Source organism: Natrix helvetica (assembly GCF_964273705.1).
Source record: "Natrix helvetica genome assembly, chromosome: 1".
Classification (NCBI taxonomy): domain Eukaryota; kingdom Metazoa; phylum Chordata; class Lepidosauria; order Squamata; family Natricidae; genus Natrix; species Natrix helvetica.
In genome coordinates this window covers 80,994,938-81,018,820 of record NC_138548.1, presented here as the reverse complement: position 1 = coordinate 81,018,820, position 23,883 = coordinate 80,994,938, and the positions used below count along the sequence as shown (strand labels likewise).

The following is a 23,883-nucleotide window of genomic DNA, read 5'->3' as shown; positions in this document are numbered from 1 at the left end:
GCCAAAAGAGGGGAAAGGCGGCAGGCAGCCGAGTTGCAACTATTGAGCGCGGCGCGGCGCCGCCTGAGGCCGGGATCGAGGCGGCTGCGTGGCCTGCCTGCCATGGCATGGCACGGCTAGAGGAGGAGGAGGAGGAGGCGAGGGCGGCGCAGCCGAGGCCTGACGGACTTCCCTTCGGCTGAGGCCGTCCTGGCGGCGGCGGCAGCGATGTGAAGGCCGGGCCCTGGAGAGCGCGCAGAGGCTGGGCGGAGCGGCGCAAGGACGCCGGGCCCGAGGCGCCGCGCGGAGGAGGCGATCCAGGCCCGGGCGATGGAGACGCACGTCTTGTGCCTGTTCAGGGACCGTCCCGAGGCTTCCCTGAAGCCTTCAGAGCGCTTGGAACAACCATCCGAGTAACCCGGAAGTCACTTCCGAGTTGCTCGGAGGGTGGTTTTGAGCGTTCCGAGGGCTTCAGGGAAGCCTCCGGACGTTCCCTGAAGCCTCCGGAAGGCCTCCGGGGGCCGGGGGAGGCTCTTTTCGCCCTCCCCAGGCTCCTATAAAGCCTCTGGAGCCTGGGGAGGGCAAAAAAAGCATGCAAAAATGGGCGCATTGTGCGCGCATGCGCACTGGGGGGCACGTTGCATTATGGGTGTGGCACGCCCGCACACGACCCCACCGCGCTCCCCCCACTTGTGGCACGTGAGCCAAAAAAGGTTCGCCATCGCTGCCATAGGTCATCCCCAATGTAGTCTTGGTACCACACCCAGGTGTGAACCCAGACTGGAATGTTCTAATTATCCCAAAACGTCTGGATAAAGCAGTGGTTTCTTGAAGGGAAGACATCCCATTGCTTCTTTTGAGGCAGGTATAATGATCCTCTCTCATTCAATCTGCCTTCATGCTATCTGCTAAGAAGCTTTCACAAATCAGGAAAGGCAGGGATCTGGATTGTTGACCTGATGTCACAGAAAACCTAGTCATATTAGATAATGTAGCAAGATGTGTCTTGGTTACCTTATTTGTTCAGGTGGCATCCAGTTCCAAGCAGATCTCACCAATTTTATCTTAAAGATGTAATCACAGAAAACTCTGGAGGAAACAGGGGTTGTGGCTTGTGGCAGCTGTGGCATATTCAGACCTGAATATGGGACCAAAACTGCATTGGTCATTCTCATGGATAACTTCTGCATTTTATTAGCCATGAGGTTGCTTTGAAGACCACACTAAAACTTGAGCATTGAAATCATCACCAACCCATTAATGACATCAAGCAGCCCAGGTAGGGATGCCAGCATGCAACAGAGGACTGGTACAACAACTGGAGCAATCGCAACTTGTCACCAGACCCAATTTTACAAATAAGACATCATACCTGGTATACTGCAAAACAATCTCTTTGTACACCATTGTGGATGGATATGCTTTACAGTCTACAATAACTTTCCAGGGCAACTTATCGTGTTATTTAAAAACAGTCTGACACTACATTTTTTTTTAAAAAAAACCGCAATCTTTGGAATTTAAAAACAAAAAGGATTTTGCCTGGCACCGAAGTATAGTTAGCCCTTTCAGTTCCACATACCACAATGTCAATTAGACCATACCCACTTTTTCCAAAATGTTTACAACTTTTTTGCTAATCCTTGCTGATGTCCTTTGACAGAAGGCGTGACCATTAGTTTAATATATGTTACAGTTTTGAAGGGAGAATAATTACAATAGATATGCATGTTGCCTGCCAACAGGGGGCATCTAGATACTTTCCTGGTATTTTCTAGAATGAATTCTTCAAATTTCATTACAGCTTCATTATTAAGAAAACTGATTTTAAAAAAGGAGAAAATCACTCCACACATATTTCTATTTCTGATGTAGATTTCGAACATTCAAATGTTGCTTGTCAAATCACAAACTATAGGGTTTCACAATTGCTATTTATTGATTTAATGAATTCTAAGGAATGCCAAGTGAGACAGTGAATGTGCCCATGCTTTACAAACCATGCTGAAATTCTTCCAAGCAGATTTAAAATTGAATTTGGCAAGCAGTGCCATATATCCTTATCCACTTCCTGCATTCAGTGGAGCAGAATCTCCATAGTCAGTGGCTAATTGCCAGGTAAATGCCAATAGATCATCTTTCTCCCAACTTCCATTATTTGGCCATTTATACAAATGGCTGTTGCTTTTCTAAACATTTTGAAGAAAAATCTATTTTTATATCTCTATTGTGACTTGGCCTTTGTAACTAGTGTTCAGCCTGTACTGTCTTTTTGTTTTTAAGTCTAGTAAAGAACACAGGGTATTTGTTTGCTTGCTTGCTTTTTTAAGGAGGCTTATGTTGTGCCTTTGAGTTAGTCTTAACTTCTGGCAACTCCCTAGACAAGTCTCTTGTAGTTTTCTTGCTTTTCCAGAAGTGCTTTGTCATTCATTGCCTGCTTCTCAGGCCTGAGACACAATGACTGTCACCCAGTTGGCTTTGTGCCTAAGGCAGGACTAGAACTCACAGTCTCCCAACTTCTAGCCTGGTGCCTTAAATATGGAGGTGGGTTCCTGCCAGTTCTAACCTCTTCTATAGAAGAGGTTCCATAAATCTATAGTGCCGTTTAGAACCGGTTCCAGCTCCCTCCCCCCGCCCGTCTGCACATCATCAAGATGAAGAGTGAGAGGAGGAATTCTGGGAGTTGAAGTCCACAAGTCTTAAAGCTGTCAAGTTTGAACACCCCTGGGGGTGTTTTTTCTAAAGGGTTAGGGGTGCAAGGGTCTTGTAACTTGACAGCTTTAAGACTTGCACACTTCAGTGCCAGAGTTTCTGAGCCAACATTTTGGTTGCTAAGCAAGAGCGTTGTTAAGTGAGTTTCACCACATTTTACAAGCTGGCCACACCCACCCAGTCACATGTCCAGCAAGCCACTCCCACAAAGCAGGCGACACCTACAGAAGAGGTTCTAAAAAAATTTGAAACCCACCACTGCTTAACCACGAGACTAAACTGGCTCTCATCAAGAGAGTTGGAACTGAACAAAATCTGGAAGGCAGCATAATGCCATTCCTAATCTAAATAATGAAGTTTGTGATGAAGGATTCTTTTTGAAAATTCAGGATGTAGGGGAGAAGAAATACATACATTTACATGTGTGTTGGCATGAGCATATGTGCAACTGCTAGTGTTTTGTATGCCATAAAGGCTGCCCAGTCCTGAGTTATATTGATCAAGAAGGAATGGATACTAACCAGCAGGTTATTAAGATTGCAATTATATACTCAACAGAATTATATAAGCCTGGCAGTAAATATCTGAGTCATTATACTATATTGAGCCCTAGTTCTCATTACTATATTCATTTCTTGTATCTACACCAGGGGTCCCCAACCTCCAGTCCATGGACTAAAACCAGGCTGCATCACGCCAGTAACTGGGCCACGCAAACAAATGAAGCCCCATCTGCGGGAGAGTAAGTGTAAATGCAAAACTTTGTCTTTAAAAAAAAGTAATATTTTATTTGGAGAAACAATTCCCAAGTTTAGGATGATCTAAGATCTAATTTCCAGTTCAAGATAATTTGGGAATTCTGAGATGTTATACAATTAAATCATTGTTTGCTACAAAAAAAAAACTAGTTACAACACACACCATTTTTATATAGCCCAAACTCCCAGCTTGGCTAATTAATTGAGTCGCACTTTTTTTAAACAGGTGAGTTGAATCCCTTTGATCTCTTTATAATTTGCAATGTGATGCTGGGCTCAGGACCTTACCTAGTTCTGGATGCACCCATGGACCAGCACTGGTCCATGGCACGCCAGAAACGAGGCCATGCAAACAAGCCCCATCCATGGGATGCAGGCAGCACATGACACCACGCCTGCTCCGGTCCATAGAAAAACCTCTCTCCACAGAACCGGTCCCCGGTACCCAGAGTTTGGGGGCCACTGGTCTAGTACAAAATCTGAGTGACATATACCTACCTATTTCTATAGAAATAAAACACTCTGCTTTTTTATCTAGGTTTTCTTTTTTCTTGGAATTTCTTTTATTTGCAACGAAATGACAAACTCCCGTTTCTTTGCCTCTAATTATAAAAACTTTTTCTGTTGCCAGCAAGGGGCGGGGGTAAGGAGACTAAAGTAATCTCATTTGGTACATGGCCCAGGGCATGCATTGCTCCTTTCTGGACTTCTGACAATAACTGTTCGGTGGCATCAAGGGTTGCTTTTCCTTTTGGGAATGTGCAGTGTGACTATTTGAGCCTGGCTAGATGGCAAGAGCAGGACACGTTCACTGCTGAAGGGAAAGGATACATCGGTAAACTTTGTGGCCTGTTTTAGTGGTGGGAGTCCCCCCACAAAAGCATGGCAAGTAAGCTAGATGATGCAGGCCACAACTTCAAGTTCAAAGAGCTGCCCAGCATTAGGTTGTTGTTGTTATATTATGTTGTTGTTGTTATTAAACTGTTATTACACTTGCAGCACATCTCACGGTTGAGGATGACTCTGAAGTTGAGAAAAGGAGAATGAACAGATGGAACTCAAGAATCCAGCAACTTATTCTCTATACTCATTCTCTAGACACCAGCTGCTTCCTTGTTTCCCCTTTTATCTTCTATTTATAGGCAAAAGCAGGGAAGCAAAGGTATCAAAAAAGAGCAAACATGGGCAGATAATGCATCAGCTGCTGGCTAGAGGTGTATTAAGAAAAGTTGGAGCAAGAGATCTGCAGAGGCAGAGGACTGGGTTTGTCAATCATTGTGCAAAACGGGAACCAAAGACTGGCTTCAAAAGGAGGCGGAAAAATGATAGTGGAATGGGAACAGCTGTTTTTGTCCCTCTCACATCTTACTTAGAAACCCTAACAGATAACCAAGAGAGTAATTGTAGCCATAAGCAATATAGGCAGTGTGCAAATGGATGAGAAATTTGGAAGTCTTTTTTGGTCAGGCGATTGTTGAACAGCCAAGTCCTGCCTTCATGAATCTGGTGCCTTCCGGGTGCACTGAACTTGTCCTATGAAATTGCTCCTGACCATCCAAAAAAAGGGAGGGCACTTCGCCTGGCCTGGAGCAAGACTGCGCTAGGAAATCTGCTCCATTCTCCCATTACCCAAGCGGGGCCCAAAGAGCACCTCAGAGAGAGAGAGAGAGAGAGAGAACGGGCCGAAAACCGAAGGATCGATCGCTTGCTCCCCGCCCCTCCAACGTGGCAAGTGGCAACGCAGCTCTGGAGAAAGGCGCAAAGCCACGCAAGCAAGCGGTTGATTCCAGCGCTCCCGGACCGGCGCTTCAAGCGGCTCACAGGCTTAGACCGCCAACCGGACGCGCAACCGAGGAACCCAGAAGCGAGGAGGAACCGCCTCAGCGAAAGCGCGGGATTTTAAAGGCGCGCAGCGGCTTCCGGCAATCGGCGACCGCGGCTCCTTTAAGCGTGGAAAGGCTCGCCTTTTCTGCGCAGGCGGCGCAGCAAGTGGGATGCGCCGCGGGGAGGAGGGCTAAGGAAAGAGGAAGCGGACGGCCAGGTTTCTCCGGGCGGCTTCGGGGGAGGCCTAAATCCGGAGGCGCATCCGACGTGAACATCCTCGGGAACGACCTGAGATGCCTTAGCCCTTTGCAACCCTCTGCTCCCTCTCGGCGGGGAGCAGGGCTTCGGCGGAGGCTTGGCAACATGAACCGGGTCCAGCTGAAGCGCTCTGCGATCCTGAAAATGGCCCTCGGCGGTGCGTCGGAGCCACTTCTCCAGCAGGAGGAGGAGGAAGAGGAAGATAGCGAGGGCAGCAGCAGCAAGGAGCCTCCGTTCCTCTTGCGGGCCGCCCGTATCGCCGTCGTGGTCTGCCTTTACTGGTTCATTTCTATCACCATGGTCTTCCTCAACAAATATTTGCTGGGCAGCCCGTCGCTGCGCCTGGATGCGCCGCTCTTCGTCACTTTCTACCAGTGCCTTGTGACCGTCCTCATTTGCAAGCTGCTTAGCCTGCTGGCCTCCTGCTGCCCGGGGGGCTTCGTGGACTTTCCCTCCATCCGGATGGACCTCAAGGTCTCCCGCAGCGTCTTGCCCCTTTCCCTTGTCTTCATTGGCATGATCACCTTCAACAACCTGTGCCTCAAATTCGTTGGCGTGGCCTTCTACAACGTGGGCCGCTCCCTCACCACCGTGTTCAATGTGCTCCTTTCTTACTTGCTCCTGAAGCAAACCACATCCTTGTACGCCCTTCTTTCATGTGGGATTATCATTGGTGAGTGGAGCCTTCCCAATGGCTCCAGCGAAGCAATCCAGTGACTGCCACTTTCCCCACCATGTGGCTTGTCTCCCATTATCCTCAACCAGCTTCACCACTGCTTGGGAATGATGGACTGACATTGTGCACCATTTATTGTGTGCAAAAGTTTATTTATTGGGGAATAAGTCCTTTAGAATTCAGTGAGATTTATGCAAGAAAATAAGTCTCAAATGCATCATGAAGCAGAGGAACCTTAATGGTTTGCTTGCAGGACTTCACTTTAACTGTAGCAACTATAGAGATACTGCTAATATTCTAAAGCTCTTTACTCCTTATGTTTATTGGTTATCATGGTGCACAACTCATGGCAGTCAGTAGAGAAGGCTTTTTGCATTACCACTCTTGATTTAATAACTCTTTTTCTCACAATCCTTGTCTACAAGTTGCCAAAATCTACTCTAAATAGCATCTTATTATCCTTTAGAATAGATAATAAGAGCCACATCCAGAGTGGCTCTAAAAAGAATAGTGCAATCCTATAAGAATCTTAGATAGAACCTATCACATCTCCATTACTGATTGTGAGTGTAGGAGAATGGGGATGCTTCTTAACTAAACATATGGAAAAGGCAAGGCTACACCTCTGTATAATAACAAGGCCGTAATAAAAGGGGGAGTTTGTGTTCTCAACTTACAGGGCAAAAACTGAGGGTCAGATAGTCTGATAAATCTTTTTTGCTCAATAATGCTTGGAATTAAACTAATGTAACATTTTTTTTGTTCGTTAATATCAGGTGGAAGAGAATATGATAGAATTGATTCTATTCTAACTTTTATTAGTTTGCTTAAGCTTGCTAACTATTATTATACAATCTAATGGCTTATGCTGGAGAATATAAAGCTTCACTTTTGTAAAAATAACATACAGCTGTTATGTCTATGGAAATTCTCAGTCATCTAGGTCATAGTTGTCCCAAAGATGCTTTTTCAAGAGGAAACTGGACTTTCTTGTTTTTCTTTGAAGACATTTTGCTCTGAGCTGAAGAAGTTTCTTGGACGAGAAGCAAAAACAAGGAAGTCCAATCGCTTTTTGAAAAAAGCAACTTTGGGATACAGCTATTATGTTTACAATAACAAGTTTTAAAACTTACAGACACTCTTTGACAGAAGATTATGGAGTGAGGCATCTTAATGAATAATGATTCAATCTCAGCAAGAGACCTCATCCCAAACACTGATTAATATTCAGATCTGAGATATTGGGAAATTTCAGGATTGTAGGCTAGGCTGGATTTTTTTTTAATCCACCAAGAGTATTGCGAGTAGCTGTTTGGAGAAATCTGGGAGTTGAATCCACACTTCTTCAAGTAGCTGTGGTTGAAAAAAATTAGTCTATTATATCTGAAGTTTTAAAAATTTGCAAATTGTTTTATTTTAGATAGGTATGAGGCTTGCCTCCTACTTTTTGTAGTTCAATCAGTATATTTTCCATCTCTTTTACCTTGCAGGTGGCTTCTGGCTTGGGATAGATCAAGAGGGAGCAGAAGGCACTCTGTCCTGGGCAGGCATCATTTTTGGGATACTTGCCAGCCTATGTGTCTCACTGAATGCTATTTACACTAAAAAAGTGCTTCCAGCTGTGGATGGCAGCATCTGGCGTCTGACTTTCTATAACAATATCAATGCTTGTGTCTTGTTTTTGCCCCTTTTGTTGTTCACAAATGAGTTCTTCACACTATACCACTTCGATAAATTGGGAAGCATCCATTTCTGGGGCATGATGACTCTAAGTGGGATATTTGGCTTTGCTATCGGCTATGTGACTGGACTTCAGATCAAATATACCAGCCCCCTTACACATAACGTTTCTGGGACTGCCAAAGCCTGTGCCCAGACAGTGTTAGCTGTCTGCTATTATGAACAAACCAAGAGCTTTTTATGGTGGGCTAGTAACATGATGGTTTTAGCAGGCTCTTTTGCATATACCTGGGTAAAAGGGTTGGAGATGAAGAAGGCACAGGTAGAACCTCTTCCAAAAGCAAATGAAAAAAATGACAATCTGGTCTGAATTCACCAATCTTGCATTTCACTCAAAGAATAAAATGAAGTTTAGCTAGCAAGAGATAGCTTAATGTTTCCAGGCAAGCCTAGCCAATGATTACCCATGTAGAAAATAGAAGGTAGGGCAAGATTTCCAATGTACTGCATATTTGTTACAATTGTCACTGGAAAAGGACATTTTTTTTACAAGTGATTTTCTTTTGCAAATACCTCTTTAGTAAAGGTGGGTGGGTTTCTCTTTGTCTCCTCACACATCACACTGAGCAGTCCAGTGTGCTTCCTGGAGAGGCAGGAGAACAATTCTCTTAGATTGCTGGCTCTCCTGCCCTTGTGGGGCAAACAAGTTGCAAGAAACACAGAATTGCAACTTGCCTGGCGAAAAGGTAATCCCAATGCCAGAATTCTCAAGCATTTTTCTGCCAGTGCTTCTCAGCACATTTATCATTCCTGTGGACAGCTTAATTGGAAAGGAACGGAACTAAAGAAAATAGGAAAGGGCATTGAAAGGTCCCTTGGTTTGGTTTCTTCTAGATCTAAATGTCTTTAGGTAGTCAACTATTTTTCCCAGCACTGTTGAAGAAAGATGTCAATGGTTATTAATGGACTCTTACAAAGGGAAACTATCGGCATGTTCTTGCTCTTAAAGCTCATTTCGTGGGTGAGTGCATTCGTTTTTGATATGCATCTCCTTATTGAGAGGGACCTTCTTGGCTTCAGGAGCCAAACTTCATTGGAATGTATAATTCCATTTGCCTTTGACCTTTGCTTGTGTCCTTACCTTGTTCTCACTTTCCTAATGTTGTGTTGGAAAGTGTAGATCCCCTTTGTAGAACTGCAACTGATAAATGTGTTTGAATAAGTTGATTTGTTATTTTCTTTGCAACAGTAGAAATGATAGGAAAGTGGAGCAGAGGGCACTGATAATAGATTGCCTCCTGACTCACAGGCAAAATTCTTTAAAACCCAACACTGAAGGGTTTTAAAGAATTTTGCCTGTGAGTCAGGAGGCAATATATTATCAGTGCCCTCAACACTGAAGGAGAATTAGTTAAAGAGTTTATTGTCCTTATAGACTGCTTATACTTTTTTCTGGATACATCAGGTTAGCCACTGTGCTACAAAGATTCTGGGCTTAATGGCCCATTTTCCTGTACGTTACACAAAAACAGGATATTTAAACAATGTACACAAAGGCAAACATAAATATGTATAATCCTCAATTTAATAATGGTCACGAGTTGTGCAGGTCATAAAACAGGTCGCCATGTGACCGCACCTAATCTTATGATCTTTTTTTGAATCGGTCATTAAGCAGACCCAATCAATTGGATTTTTTTCTGCTGGAATACAAAAGTAAATGTATATTTCTGGCAAAAAAAAAAGTTGTACATTGTGATCATTTGACTACAGGATGCTGCAAATGGCCATAAATACAGACCGGTTGCCAAGTGCTCAGAATGTGATCACGTGAGATGGCAGTCTTTATAACTTTGAAACCAAGTCTCAAGTAACTCTGAGATGGTGTAGAAAAAGAGATGGTGTAACTTTGAACGGTCTCTAAGAAACCGGTTGAAAGTTGAGAACCACCGTACCTGTACCTCGAAGCAGAAGATTCATTCTAATGGAGGGCTTAGTTTTCAAAACCTGTGGGGTAGTTACACTAGGTTTTTATTTCAGCTTGTCAGCATCAAACCAATTTCATCTCAGTATGAGAGAACTGGAACCTGAATATCATTCTTCATCCTCATTTATCAACCGCCTTCCCCTTCAACTGTTTTCCAATTGATTTTATGTAATGCAGATCATTTCTACTTAACACCTTTGAACTAATTACATCATCTGCCTACCAGTTCTTGACGTGTTTTCTAGGTCTTTTAAGGTCAGTCTGTACCAGACCAAGAATGATTGCTGCCCAATATGGAACTGTTCATTGTACAATATACAGTAGTGGGAAAACATATGCATTTCCTAACTTCAATTAATTGAAGAGGCTAGGTTTCCACACTTGTTTGTTCTAAATAAAGAGTTTACTGTATACCCTCAGTCCCAAATTATTGATTTAACCAAACAGTAACTGCTTTTGAATGTTTTCCTTTGGGATGAAACTTTATACACATAAAACCAAGATGAAAAGTAAAGGAGCAGGATAGTAATTCTTTCAAAGCTGAATAAATGGGTCAGAAAAAGATACAAGTATATAATAATAATAATAATAATAATAATAATAATAATAATAATAATAATAATAATAATAATAATAATAATTTTATTTGATTAGCCGCAACCCTCTCCCGAAGGACTCGGGGCGGCGTACAATCAAAACGGATAAAAATACACATAAGACAAACATATATACAAAAAGAACAGAGACATATACATATGTGCATGGAGGAGAGTTGACTTATAAGTGAAAGACAATTAAAAACACAATTTAAAATCCCCTTAAATAAAATTACTAAATTAAAAAACCCATCAGGAGCGTTACGAAGTTATGGTTGAGCCAGGCCAGCTATTTGGAAAAGGTGGGTCTTGAGCTTGACACGGAAGGAGCAGAGGTCAGTAGTGGTCCTAATATCCGGGGGGAGGTCATTCCACAGGGCTGGGCCCGCCACAGAGAAGACTCTGCTCCTAGGCGCCGCCCCATGGCACTGTCTGGTGGACGGCACCTGGAGAAGTCCCTCTCTGTGCGAGCGGATGGGTCATAGGGATGTATGGGGCAGAATACGATCCTGCAGGTAACTAGGTCCTGAGCCATGGAGCGCTTTAAAGATCGTAATCAAGACCTTGAAACGCACTCGATAGACCACAGGAAGCCAGTGCAGCTCGCGCAGGAGAGGTGTCACATGGGAGTACTTAGTACTCCCCATAATCACCTGCGCGGCCGCATTCTGGACCAACTGCAGTCTCCGAGTGCATTTCAAGGGAAGCCCCATGTAGAGAGCGTTACAGTAGTCCAGGCGAGACGTCACCAGCGCATGGGTGACTGTGCGTAAGGCGTCCTGGTCCAATAGGGGGCGCAATTGGCGCACCAGGCGAACCTGGTGGAACGCCCCCCTGGCCACGGCTGTCACATGTTCATCCATGGACAGCCTGGCATCCAGGAGGACGCCCAAATTGCGCGCCCGCTCCACGGGGGTGAGTTGAATGCCCCCAATGGCCAGAGATGGAATTATCTGGTTGAACCGGGGAGCCGGAACCCACAGCCACTCCGTCTTGGAAGGGTTGAGCCTGAGTCGGTTGTCATCCATCCAGACCCGTACGGCTTCCACACACCGGGACATCACTTCGACGGCCTCGTTGGGGTGGTTCGGGGTGGAGATGTACAGCTGAGTATCATCAGCGTACAGATGATATCCCACCCCGAAACCACGGATGATCTCACCCAGCGGCTTCATGTATGTGTTGAACAGGAGTGGCGAGAGGACTGACCCCTATGGCACCCCACAAGTAAGGGGGCTTAGGGTTGACCTCTGCTCCCCTGCCAACACACGTTGCGTCCAGCCGGAAAGGTAGGAGCCGAACCACCGCAAAACGGTGCCCCGGGCCCCCAACCCCTCCAGTCGGTGCAACAGGATACCATGGTCGATGGTATCAAAAGCCGCCGAGAGGTCTAATAAGACCAGGATAGAGGAACAACCCCTATCTCTGGCCCTCCAGAGATCATCTACCAACGCGACCAAGGCCGTCTCTGTGCTGTGCCCAGGGCGAAAGCCGGACTGGCGCGGGTCTAGATAATCATTCTCCTCCAGATGTCGTGGAAACTGAGAAGCCACCACACTCTCTACAACCTTCGCCAAAAAGGGAAGGTTGGAGACAGGACGATAATTGGCCAGCTCCGTAGGGTCCAGGGAAGGCTTCTTGAGCAAGGGTCTCACCACCGCCTCTTTCAAGGCGGCCGGGAGAGACCCCTCACCCAACGAAGCGTTCACTAGGCCCAGGAGCCAGTCGCGTGTAACCTCCCAGGAAGCCAGTACAAGCCAGGAGGGACACAGGTCCAGCAAACATGTGGTAGGTCGCAGTCGTCCACGCAATCTGTCCAAATCCTCGATGACAACCAAGTCAAACTCCTCCCAAAAAGGTTTCTCAAGACTCGCCACTGGCGTCTCGACTGGGCCACTGAAGGGGACCCAATCCTTCCGGATTTGAGCGACTTTATCCTGCAGATATTTCCCAAACTCCTCTGCCCTACCCTGTAGAGGGGCCTCCCGCGGCCTCTGAAACAGAAGGGAGCGGGACACCCGAAACAGGGCGGCAGGGCGGTTCTCTGCGGATGCAATGAGAGCGGCACAATATTGACGTTTGGCCGTTCTCAATGCCACTAGGTACGTCCTTAAATGGGCTCGTACCTGTGCTCGGTCAAATTCGGATCGGGAGGATCTCCAACGACTCTCTAGGCATCTCTTGCGGCGCTTCATCACCCTTAGCTCCTCGGTGAACCAAGGAGCCAGGGTGGATCGTTGCCGCCGGAGAGGCCGCAAAGGCGCCACCCGGTTCAAAGCCCCGGTAGTCGCATTATTCCACGCGGCCACCAGGTCCTCTACCCGAGGGCGGGTCAGGGCTGCAGGAGGTGGCCCAAGCTTCGTCTGGAACCTGTCTGGTTCCATCAAGCGCCTGGGGCGGAACCATCTAGTGTTTTCCGGTTCCGCCTCCCCGCAGCGAGGGGTAGCACCAGGGAAGTCAAGTCGGAGGAGTGAGTGATCTGACCATGACAGAGGAGTGATGGTTAAATTCACTCCTCCCAGATCACTCAACCACTGGCGAGAGACAAAAACAAGGTCCAAGGTGTGACCTCCCTCGTGTGTCGGGCCCTGAATCATTTGAGTCAGGTCCATGGCTATCATGGAAGCCATGAACTCCCGAACCCCCTCTGATGCTTCTCCCACCGACGGCAGGTTAAAATCCCCCATCACTAAAAGTTTGGGGGTCTCAACCGCCACCGATGAGATCAGCTCGAGGAGCTCAGGCAGGGTCGCTGATGTATGGCGGGGAGCCAGGTATACTATCAGCAGGCCCAACTGCCTCCCAGGGCCCCATTTCACAACAAGGGATTCACATCCGGACGTCTGTGGCACAGTGGACTCCCTCGGCTCTTAAGTCCTCCCGGATAATCACTGCTACCCCACCGCCCCTTCCCCGGGCCCGGGGCTGGTGAAATGCTTGGTAACCTGGTGGGCACATTTCCACGAGGGGTAACCCTCCCTCGTGGCCCAACCAGGTTTCCGTTATTCCCGCGAGGTCCGGCTCCCCCTCCAAAATTAGATCATGAATGAGGGGGGCCTTATTGACAACGGACCTCGCATTGCATAACAGCCTCAGGCCCTGGGCCTGCAGATCCTGACCACCTAGAACGCGGGGGTTGGTACAAGCGACCGGGTGTAACCAGCACCCACGGTCTCCCAACTGACTGCGAGTTGTTAATCTGTCCTCGTATCTGCCCCTCCCTACGACTGTTGGAATCAAGGAGCCCTGTATAGGAATGATATCCTCTCCCCCCTCCTCCTCTCTGCTCCTTCTGCTCAAGACCCACCTGGTGACCTGGCTCTGTCATCGCTCCTGATCTGACCCACCCACCCCCCAACCCCTGAACCCCTAAAAGAATTTAAAAAACATTTAACTAAAAAACCCCTAAGTCTCCGCTTCCTCCACCTCTCGGGGTTAACAAACCCGTCATTAAGGTGGGCCCTCGAAAGGGCAGAGGGCCATGTCTGCGAGAGGGGGGACTCCCGCAGCAGGAGCAAGTCTGACCTCGAGTATATACTGGGGGGAGCTGCAGCAAGGGCCAGTGTGCTGTAGATGTTAATTAAGTCAGCAAGCCAGGTTCCACATCAGATTGTAAGTCAGTACGTGGATGATAAGTGGATGGTAGATAGATGGTGAATAGGTGGAAAGTAGATGGTAAATGGGGGAGGCCAGGAGGCAATCTGTGGTGTGGGTGGCCAGGCAGTCTAAGTAGATATTTGATGGAGTTTGATGGTAAAATTGATGGTAAATTTGATGGTAAGCGGGTGAAAGCTGGTAAAAGATGGTGGGGGGTAGTCCCGCAGGCACACACAGTAGTAAAGTCACATATAAAATCTGACTTTCCCATTAAGAGTCGTGCATTGTTCCCAAGCAAACCAGAAGTGTACAGACAGAGTGCAAATATACTTTGTCTTGCCACAGTAAACACAGGCAGGAGGCTTGTGGGTTTGAATACCATGAAGACATAATTGAAGCTGAAAAGGTTTATTGAGCAAAGCAAAATAATGTTTAACCGCAAAGTACAACATAGGCAATATTTACAGACATGTCAATGTAACAAGGCACGGCAACAATCAATAAAACTGTAAATACTGGGTAAAATCTCATATCGCTGTGGCTACTATGAATCTTTCCTTATCACAGCCAATTACAGATGTTTCCATATTATTCCAGCTGTCATACAGCACCTTTCTCAACCAGGCCTACGCGGAGGCTCTCCCTAAGCAGATTTCTAAAAGCTTATATAATATGCTGCTGCAATTGCTCATCCTCCTAATTTGTTGTTTATGTTTTTGGCCTAATGGTTACTGAAAGTGGCAGTGCTAATTCCTGCACAGCCAGGTGGCTTGGCCTGTAGTGGCAGATCAGCAGATGTGCTAGGGTGCATGAGAAAAGTGGCAATTAGGCAAGGATAGGGGAGGTCGGAGGTCTGCATATTGTACTTTTTTAAAAAGAAGCTGAGGCCTTACCTCGCTGTATTACCCACAAAAGAATGCAGAAGAGGAGTATTTTAAACAAAAAAAACGGGAATGAAATTCACCAACCTAAACTATTTCTTCATAACAAATGGTGTCTTCCTAATAGCAATACCTAGAGAGCAAGTAATCAGATTTCTGTTCTCTGTTCAACTCTGTGTGTTGAATTAGGGCAGCAACACATTTTCTCGTAATGAATAATTGCTCCGAGTGTTTACAATGCATGAAATAGACTCTCCGAAATGTTAAAAATCTATTTAAATTTGAATTTGCCAACTATAATTTTATTTATACTTTAGAAAGAAACCCTATTTAACATAAGAAGTCTTCCTCTGGAAAAAGAAAAAGTGTTATCAACCTGACACAGCTTGAGGCCTTTAAATGAATGTAGACTGCAACTCCCAGAAGTCCATTGGCTGTGCATACTGGGAGTTGTAGTTCAAAAGAACTCTGATTTCTTTCATAATCAAATGGCAATTGGAACTATCTCTACCTGTTCAATCTTTTTTTATTATAAGCTTCCTGAATTTGTTTCAAATAATATAGAGTGACTGGGTTTTCATCGTACATTAAACCCTGTTGTAGTTTAGTTTGATTTTGATTAAGCAGGCTACATGAACCAAGTCATTGTATTATATCAACCACATTTTATATTCTAATATAAACTATTGTATAAATGAAATTAGCTATGATTCCTAGTAGACAAAGATGTGTGAATCCAATACATCGTTAGGATGAATTCCTTTAACTTGAAAACTAAACTTATCTCCAGAGGCTTTTAACAGGATGAACTCTATATTCCCATGAATGATCTAATTGATTTTTCAGTACATTGAAGATAGAGGATTTAGATCAATGTTTCTCAACCTTGGAGATTCTGTGCTGGCTGGGGAGTTCTACGCATCTACGAAGTCCATACATCTTAAAATTGCTGAGGCTAAGAAACACTGATCCATATGATCCTTGTGGCCCCTTCCAACTATAATTCTATGATTCTATGACTTTAAAGTTAAAAGGCAAATTATAATGCATTTATACCATCTTGGACTGGTGTTATTGACAAGACTTGAAGATGCTGTGAAAAGAAGGGTTAGAAGAAGAGGTTATATTATGTACTGTTAATGACTTTGCGAAATGAAAAGGTTATCTCAGAAACCAACTGAACAAACACTATTTTATTAAAACTTGCAAATAAAGAGTCCGCATAAAGTCAACAACTGTCTCATCTTTCACTATGAATTAAGTCTGGGCCTAATCCAAGAAGCCAGTAGTCAAAGCAAGGGTGTATAAGGTTAACTGCACTAATCAATAAAATCATTAACTAAGATGACTGCACTATTGGATACAATCATTAGCTAACAGGAAATTGCAAGAAGTTTGTGAGTGAAGCCGCTTATCTGAACCCCTGCACCTGCTCTACTCATTCTTTCAAGCCAATATCCATGCCTGAATAATATTAATGATTTTTGGCTGTCATCTCATTTAACTCACTCCTCCCAACTTGAGACAGACTAGAAGTCTCTGATTGAGCAAGCAGATGAAAAGTCAGCCCTGCCACACACATTCCTCAAGCTGTATGTACATGTATTGTTCTGTTTACATCAGAACATTTGCTGATTTCTGAACAACTAGGCTATGAAGAGGTCACAATTAGTATGGGAAGACAAAGATGTATATACCTGCTGTTCTCACTCCAGAATGTCTGCTGCTTTCAAAAACAGTACAGGATATTGTCTTGCCTTTGTGCTTTCTTGCCCTGCAGAAAAAGCAGCTTAAAGGGCATGTCTCCCATTCATAGTCTGGCTAGAACTAAAGCTAGTTTAAGAAATCCCTTTCCAGATTTCTATTCCTTCCTCTGCTTTATCCACAGAATGGCCTTGTGCCATTCTGGTCCATGTTTATTACAAGCCTTAATTGGTGGATTCCCAATCTTCTTTACTTCTCCTGGACTGAATTGTGTTGACATTGTTCCTGTCACTTGAGCTGGAAGGGAAAAAGAACATTTGTCAATTTCATCTGATTAAATCATACAGTACTTTAAGACAGGTCCATTTTCCACTGTTTCATCAACGTATGTATAAACAAAAATTAGTTTTAAAAGGTCTACCTTTCACCACTGATTTACCAATGAGCTGGTGGCAAGTACAAGATGGCATTATGTAATCTTGGCCACAGGAAATTCTCGATAGCTGATCCTACTGATTAGCCCCTTGTTACCAGTGCTCAAGATTTATATGACACATATGGAAAGAAACTGCGTTTTCACAGCTACATTTTAGGACCACCTATTGATATCAGGAATGACCTTTTTTTCTCAGATGAGTTCTCATACTTTTAAACATATATTTGACTAGTATGCGTTAAAACTGGTAAATGTTTACTTGGCACACAGATGTACAAATCAGCTTGAATCGCACAAATGGTGCCAGAATTGATTAGAAATATGACTCTAGTTTGCAGGGATGTGTCCTCTTCCTGCTATTTTGAATATTGTATTTCTCTCTCTTATTGCGTTAAGAAGCTGCCAAAATGGCCATCAAAAATTAAAGACTCAAGTAATCTGCACGTTTGCTAGTAAATCATACAAGCAGTGTAGATTACTCTGGCTCCAATTTCCTTGCAAAATGTTCCTTAGCCTCTGCATAAAATAGGCTACATTGTTCAAATACCTGTGCCATGCGGAGAAAAGAGAAAAGGAGATAATACATTAGCCAGACAACTATCTGAGAATCATGAGTCAACCATTCTCTCCCATAAACTGGAGGGATGTGTATCATATATAATGGAATATGCTCTACTGTATTGCCCACATAGATAGACATATGTAGTAAACCGGGCTTCTGGCTCATATGAAAGAGTCTCTAGATCCTCCACCCATAAGTCTCCTAAGCCTCCCACTGTCCTGAAGAGAACTTGCTTGATATGCTACCACCATTCACTTTATCTCTTGATTTGATTTGTGCAGTCAATTGGATTTTGACTTTGACTCCTTTGACTCTTCTCATTAATTACCCTAGCAGGGAGTATACCAAAGTTTGATTTAGAAGTTGTTAGACTAAGAGTTTGGAAACTCTCATTCTACATCCTTTTCCGCAGTGAAAACTCATTGTTTGATTTTAGTCCAGTCACTCTCAGCCCTCATAGCATTTTGTTGGGGGAAGAGGACAAAAATATGCTCTATTTATCACCTTGAGCTCCTGAAGGAAAGACAAAATATAAATCAAATAAATACCTCTCAGAATGAATTGGTTGAATCATAAAGAACTTGTTTCTCTCTACATATGTGTATGCATTATGTGCATCATATACATTAATTAAGATTCCAGAATTTCTCTTGCCCAACAGGGACTAATTATAATCAATACTGGAACTATAGGAGGAAGTGAAAGACAAATAGTGTACCAGACGAAGTAGGAGACCAGGAACCCTTTTCAGTAATACAGACTACCATTTCATATATGCATAACATTACTATGAGGTCTAGTTCTTCCAACCTAGTTGCAATCTTATTTATTAGGAAGTAAACAACTCATATTGTAATCGAGATGTGAGTTACATTTAGTTTCCTAATCCGGTGCCTTCCAAATATTTTGAACCACAAGGAAGGTCTATAGTAACTCATTTCCTCAGGCCTTTTTGGAACAGATTGTGGTACTGATCATAGTAAGACTACAGGATTTTATGATGGCCATAAGTAGCATTTTTAAGATTACATAAATATATGACAGGCAGGCCTACCAATGTAATATCTGAAAACATGATTTTAATGTCATAAACAATATACTTTTGAGGGCAAGATGCTGAAGAGTGACAGAAGATCGCTTCTTTTAATTTTCATGCGCCAGTATCATAAACACAAATTCTTACTACGTACAAGCAGTGGAAATGGAATGTACGGTAAGCACTGAATTGGACTTCTTGTAAAGCACATTTATGACTTTTTAGGCATACAAACTCATCCAGCTGTGGTTTATTCAACAAACCCTTGTTTAACAGTGTATAAACACAGGGAACTATAAAGTGTTTTTAGGCATAGAACGTATGGGGGAAGACTGACAGTAACTCCACTTAAAGCAGACAAAGTAATTATTGGACACATTTTTCAATAATTTCAAGCATTCCTTTAAGAATAAAACATAAGACAACTCTGAGACTCCAGAGGGCGCCTGACGCTCCAATCATCCCAGGATCCGTGAATGAAAGAAAGCATCTCTGTTGCAAAGCTGCCCCATTTGGGCTGCAGAAATCCCGACGTGCGGTTTCTACCTTACGCAAAGGTACACAAAGATTGAATATTCCACAGCCCTCTGATAGCCATACAGATTTTTTCATCCTTATTCTGATCCGATAGCTCTGCCGAAACAAAAGCGAATGTTTTTTTTTTTAAGTGAATGGCTTCAATTCTACCTCCGACCCCCACCCGTGGCACCATTTTAACCCAGTCATCCCCTTCCTCCTCCTCCTCCTGATAAACAGCGGACAAACGTGCTACACCGCCCCCGCAGTCCGGGGCTCTTAAAGCCAATCCAGTAAGCTATGGTACTGTGTCAGTGTATGTAGTTCAGGCGGCCAATGAGCTATCGAAGGGAGGGGGCGGTGCTACGCATGCTCACTGGAGGAAGAGCAGCCGCTCGGGAGGTAGTTTGACGCACAGGGAGGGGGGGGGAGGCTTAGACGCCGGGGAATTGTGGAGAATCTAGCTTGCCTTTGCGGAGGTGGCTGCGTCAGCGATGGCTGCTTTGTCCGGTCCGGTTCCTCGGCCCCGCCGCGGCAGCTGCTCCGTCCATTGGTTCCGACGGGGGTTGCGTCTTCACGACAACCCTGCTTTGCAGGCGGCTCTCCGACAAGCGACCTCCGTGCGCTGCATCTACATCTTGGACCCCTGGTTCGCTGCATCCTCCGCGGTGGGCATCAACCGCTGGCGGTGAGTGGAGTCAGGCGGCCGGTGCTCCTCCTGCGCATCCGCCAAGTTGGAGGGTGGGGTGGGGGAATCGAGACCTAGGTTGGAGCGGGTCAGGTTGTTCTGTCACCCGCGCGTTATATGACACGAGTGTCACGTTCATGCGGCGCAGCCCCTTCCGAATGGAAAGTTTGTGCATAACTCAGCCAGTCTTCCTAGGTCGGTAAAATGAGGATCCAGTTGGTTGGGGGCAATACGCTGACACTGTAAACCGCTTAGAAAGGACTGTAAAGCGGTATGCATAAGTCTTAAGTGCCGTTGCTGTGACCGATCTGTTAAAATAAGCGCAGCAATTTGAGAGGGGGTCGAGGGTGTGTCCTGTATGCCGCGATGCAATAGTTTTCCTATTGAATGCAATAGGTTAAATGCAATAGGGACAACAGATCTGTCGGCAGTGGGGGCGGGGGGCGGGTAATGGCTTTATGAACAAGTGAATAATGGATGCTGCTGCCTTATAATTCCCCTCCTGCCTCGCCTACTGGTCTCTTTTGACCCCGCTAACTTCTCGCTCGCGTGTCGAGAATCGTGTAGTAGGATGAGATGAAGAGCCTTATTGATGGTTCGCTTGGAGGAAAGCAGCGCGCCGGAGTAAATAGCAAGCCGGAGCAATATGACACTTTCCCCGATTCGCTGCTTTGCAGAGAGGTCCGAGAAGAGGGGTGATATTTGCTCCACAGGAGAAATACCTGGCGTCTGGTTCCTGTCGGAACCCTTAATTGCATTGACACCTGAGTCAAATAACCTTGAGAGATGGAGGGGTATAACTCTGCTTAGTGTGTTTGAATATGAGAGCTGAGCAGTTCTGTGGTAGAGATGCTTCAGATCTACCTGTCCATCCTATCTAGCCTGCCTTTATTTTGATAAATAACTGAAGGCAATCAAATAAGCTCACAACAACAAGCCTGTCGGTTGAGTTGGGCTGAGAGTGACTGGTCCAGTTTGCTTTTATGCCTAATGCAGGACTAGAATTCACCATTTCCTGGTTACTAGCCTGCTGCTTTAACCATCACAGCAAACTCTCTCTGTTTTTGGTTTCTGCCTTGAACAGATGGCTTGACTCTGTAGCCTAATGGTTCCTAAGCTATAGAACCCTGTAATACTTTAATACTGAAGTTCATATAAGGAAGCATGTATTTTGTCACAGGACATGTTCTTTCGTTTTCCTCAGATAGATAGACAGACAGACAGACAGACAGACAGACACACACACACACACACATGCATACTCTTATTCCAGGGCTACACAAGATTCTCTTACTCTGTATTTCATTGCCACCCATGTTCCACACTCATCCTCTCTGTCTTTACAAAAGCTTTTAATACCCTGTAAGTGTACATTTAATTAAAATTAAACACAGTTAACAGGATTATTCCCTAGTCACATATTTAGTATTTTCTCTCCTGCCAGGCCAAAATTAACTTTGATTTTAAAAAACATTGTCTAGAATTTTCTAAGGCTGCATATGTCCCTGAATCTTTAGGTTATGCACCTACATTGGTTTAGTGATTTCTTGACTTCTTGATGTCAACAGATTTCAAAGTGATACATAAGGAAAGAACAACAATCTGCACGTATGAGAATTATGTTATGAAAGAGCCACACCTGCATTTTCTCAATTACTTACTTGGAAAACCTATCTGATATTTAGTCCCTCTGTATTAAAGTTTGTGGGAAGTGGGAGATGATGCGTCTGAATATTTCATCACCGAAGAGGCACCTCAGACCAGAAAAATTGTTTTGAAGAGGCTCTCCTTAATCCATTATAATTAAGACTGAGAAATTCCTCCTACGCTTTTCAAGGTTCTGTATCTCAAACTAATTTTAAAACTGCCTTCTGAAATCTATGCCATTCTTGCTTTTGTGGTTTTGCCAACTAGGTGGGGTACTCTCTTGAGGCTTACAGAAGAAGCCTCAAGAGAGGCTGAATGAATATGTATTCATATACTTATTCAGCTTCTAAATAATGCTATAGTTTTAAGAACTGGATCCAAAACTGTGGCAAGAAGGGCTTGCTTCAATTCCTGTTGCAAATTATTCTGTAGCATAGGGGTTACCATGGAAGAAGATGACTTGGTAGTGATTTAAAAGTATCCATACAAGACATAGGAAGGATAACCCATCAATGACCTAAAATAACTGCTGAACAGGATGTGCAGAAGTTAGTTCTATAAGTAGCTTGGATGTAAGCTATAAGATTCTCCTTCCCCAAATCTGTTCTTTGGACATGCTTAGCTTACCTGCTACTCATGTTTCTTTGTCCTTAGTAGACTGCATTAAATTATTTTGAGCCACATTTAAGCAGCTCCGGTAAAGAGCCAATTAGGCAGGATATAAATATAGCACATTGCTTTTACTTTTTCAGTTTGAACCAGTTAAATGCCATACAAAGGTACTGAATTAACTGGAATTATTCTATATATATATTAGGCTTATAAACAGTTTACTTGGAAACGAATTCTATCCACTGATACATATTCGAATAAAATAGAGTAGAGTAGAATTGAATTGAATTGAATTGAATTGAATTGAATTCTTTTTGGCCAGGTGTGATTGGGCACACAAGGAATTTGTCTTTGGTGCATATGCTCTCAGTGTACATAAAGAAAAAATAAAATATATTCATCAAGAATTATAAGATACAACACTTAGTGATAGTTATAGAATACTTTTAAGCAATCATATCATACTAGGAAACAATAAAAACAAAATGGATATAGCCATAAGTGGGAAGAGATAGGTACTAGTAAGGCATTTGATAAGGTAGACCATAACCAACTACTAGATAAAATAGAAGAATGTGGGTTAGACAGCATCACCACCAGATGGATTCATAACTGGCTGACCAACCGCACTCAACGTGTAGTCCTCAATGGAACTGCATCTACATGGAGGGAAGTATGCAGTGGAGTACCCCAAGGCTCTGTTTTAGATCCAGTACTCGTCAACATCTTCATCAATGATTTGGATGAGGGAATAAATGGGGAACTCATCAAATTTGCAGATGACACCAATCTGGCAGGAATAGCTAACACTCCAGAAGATAGGCTTAAGATATAGAAGGATCTTGACAAACTTGAACATTGGGCACCATCTAATAAAATGAAATTCAATGGTGAAAAGAGTAAGGTTCTACATTTAGGCAACAAAAACAGAATGCACAGGTACAGTATAGATGGTACCTTGCTCAGTAGTAGTAACTGTGAAAGGGATCTTGGAGTCCTAGTGGACAACCGTTTAAATATGAGCCAGCAGTGTGCAGCAGCTGCCAAAAAAGCCAACACAGTTCTAGGCTGCATAAATAGAGGGATAGAATCAAGATCACGTGAAGTGTTAATACCACTTTATAATGCCTTGGTAAGGCCACACTTGCATTCAGTTCTGGTCGCCACGATGTAGAAAAGATGAGTGCAGAGAAGAGCAACAAAGATGATTAGGGGACTGGAGAACGGTTGCAGGAACTGGGTATGTCTAGGTTAATGAAAAGAAGGACTAGGTGAGACATGATAGCAGTGTTCCAATATCTCAGGGGTTGCCACAAAGAAGAGGGAGTCAAACTATTCTCCAAGGCACCTGAGGGTAGAAGAAGAAGCAATGGGTGGAAACTAATCAAGGAGAGAAGCAACTTAGAACTGAGAAGAAATTTCCTGACAGTTAGAACAATTAATCAGTGGAACATCTTGCCTCCAGAAGTTGTGAATGCCCCAACACTGGAAGTCTTTAAGATGTTGGATAGCCATCTGTCTGAAACGGTATAGGGTTTCCTGCCTAGGCGGGGGGTTGGACTAGAAGACCTCCAAGGTCCCTTCCAACTCTACTATTGTATTGTATTGTATAGTAAGGATGAGAAGAAAAATAGTAATACAGTCTTACTAGATAATTTGTCAGTGTTGTGGGAATTAGTTGTTTAGAAGAGTGATGGCATTCGGGGGGAAAATGTCCTTGTGTCTATAGTGCAG

General features: G+C 44.1%; 2 protein-coding genes across 2 annotated transcripts in view; both read left to right on the top strand.

Annotated features, from left to right (window-relative positions):
• Positions 1 to 5,037: 5,037 nt before the first annotated feature.
• On the top strand, positions 5,038 to 10,285 carry SLC35C1 (solute carrier family 35 member C1). The gene is made up of 2 exons (XM_081939239.1): positions 5,038 to 6,204; positions 7,698 to 10,285. Exons 1-2 carry the CDS (start codon positions 5,637 to 5,639, stop codon positions 8,255 to 8,257), a joined length of 1,128 nt encoding a protein of 375 aa, XP_081795365.1. The 5' UTR covers positions 5,038 to 5,636; the 3' UTR covers positions 8,258 to 10,285.
• Positions 10,286 to 19,588: 9,303 nt separating this feature from the next.
• CRY2 (cryptochrome circadian regulator 2) overlaps positions 19,589 to 23,883 on the top strand; it is a 42,612-nt gene continuing 38,317 nt past the window's right edge. Inside the window, exon 1 of the mRNA XM_081939838.1 lies at positions 19,589 to 19,890. Within this exon, the coding sequence (XP_081795964.1) occupies positions 19,697 to 19,890 (194 nt within the window). The 5' untranslated portion in view covers positions 19,589 to 19,696. The remainder of the gene's footprint in view (positions 19,891 to 23,883) is intronic.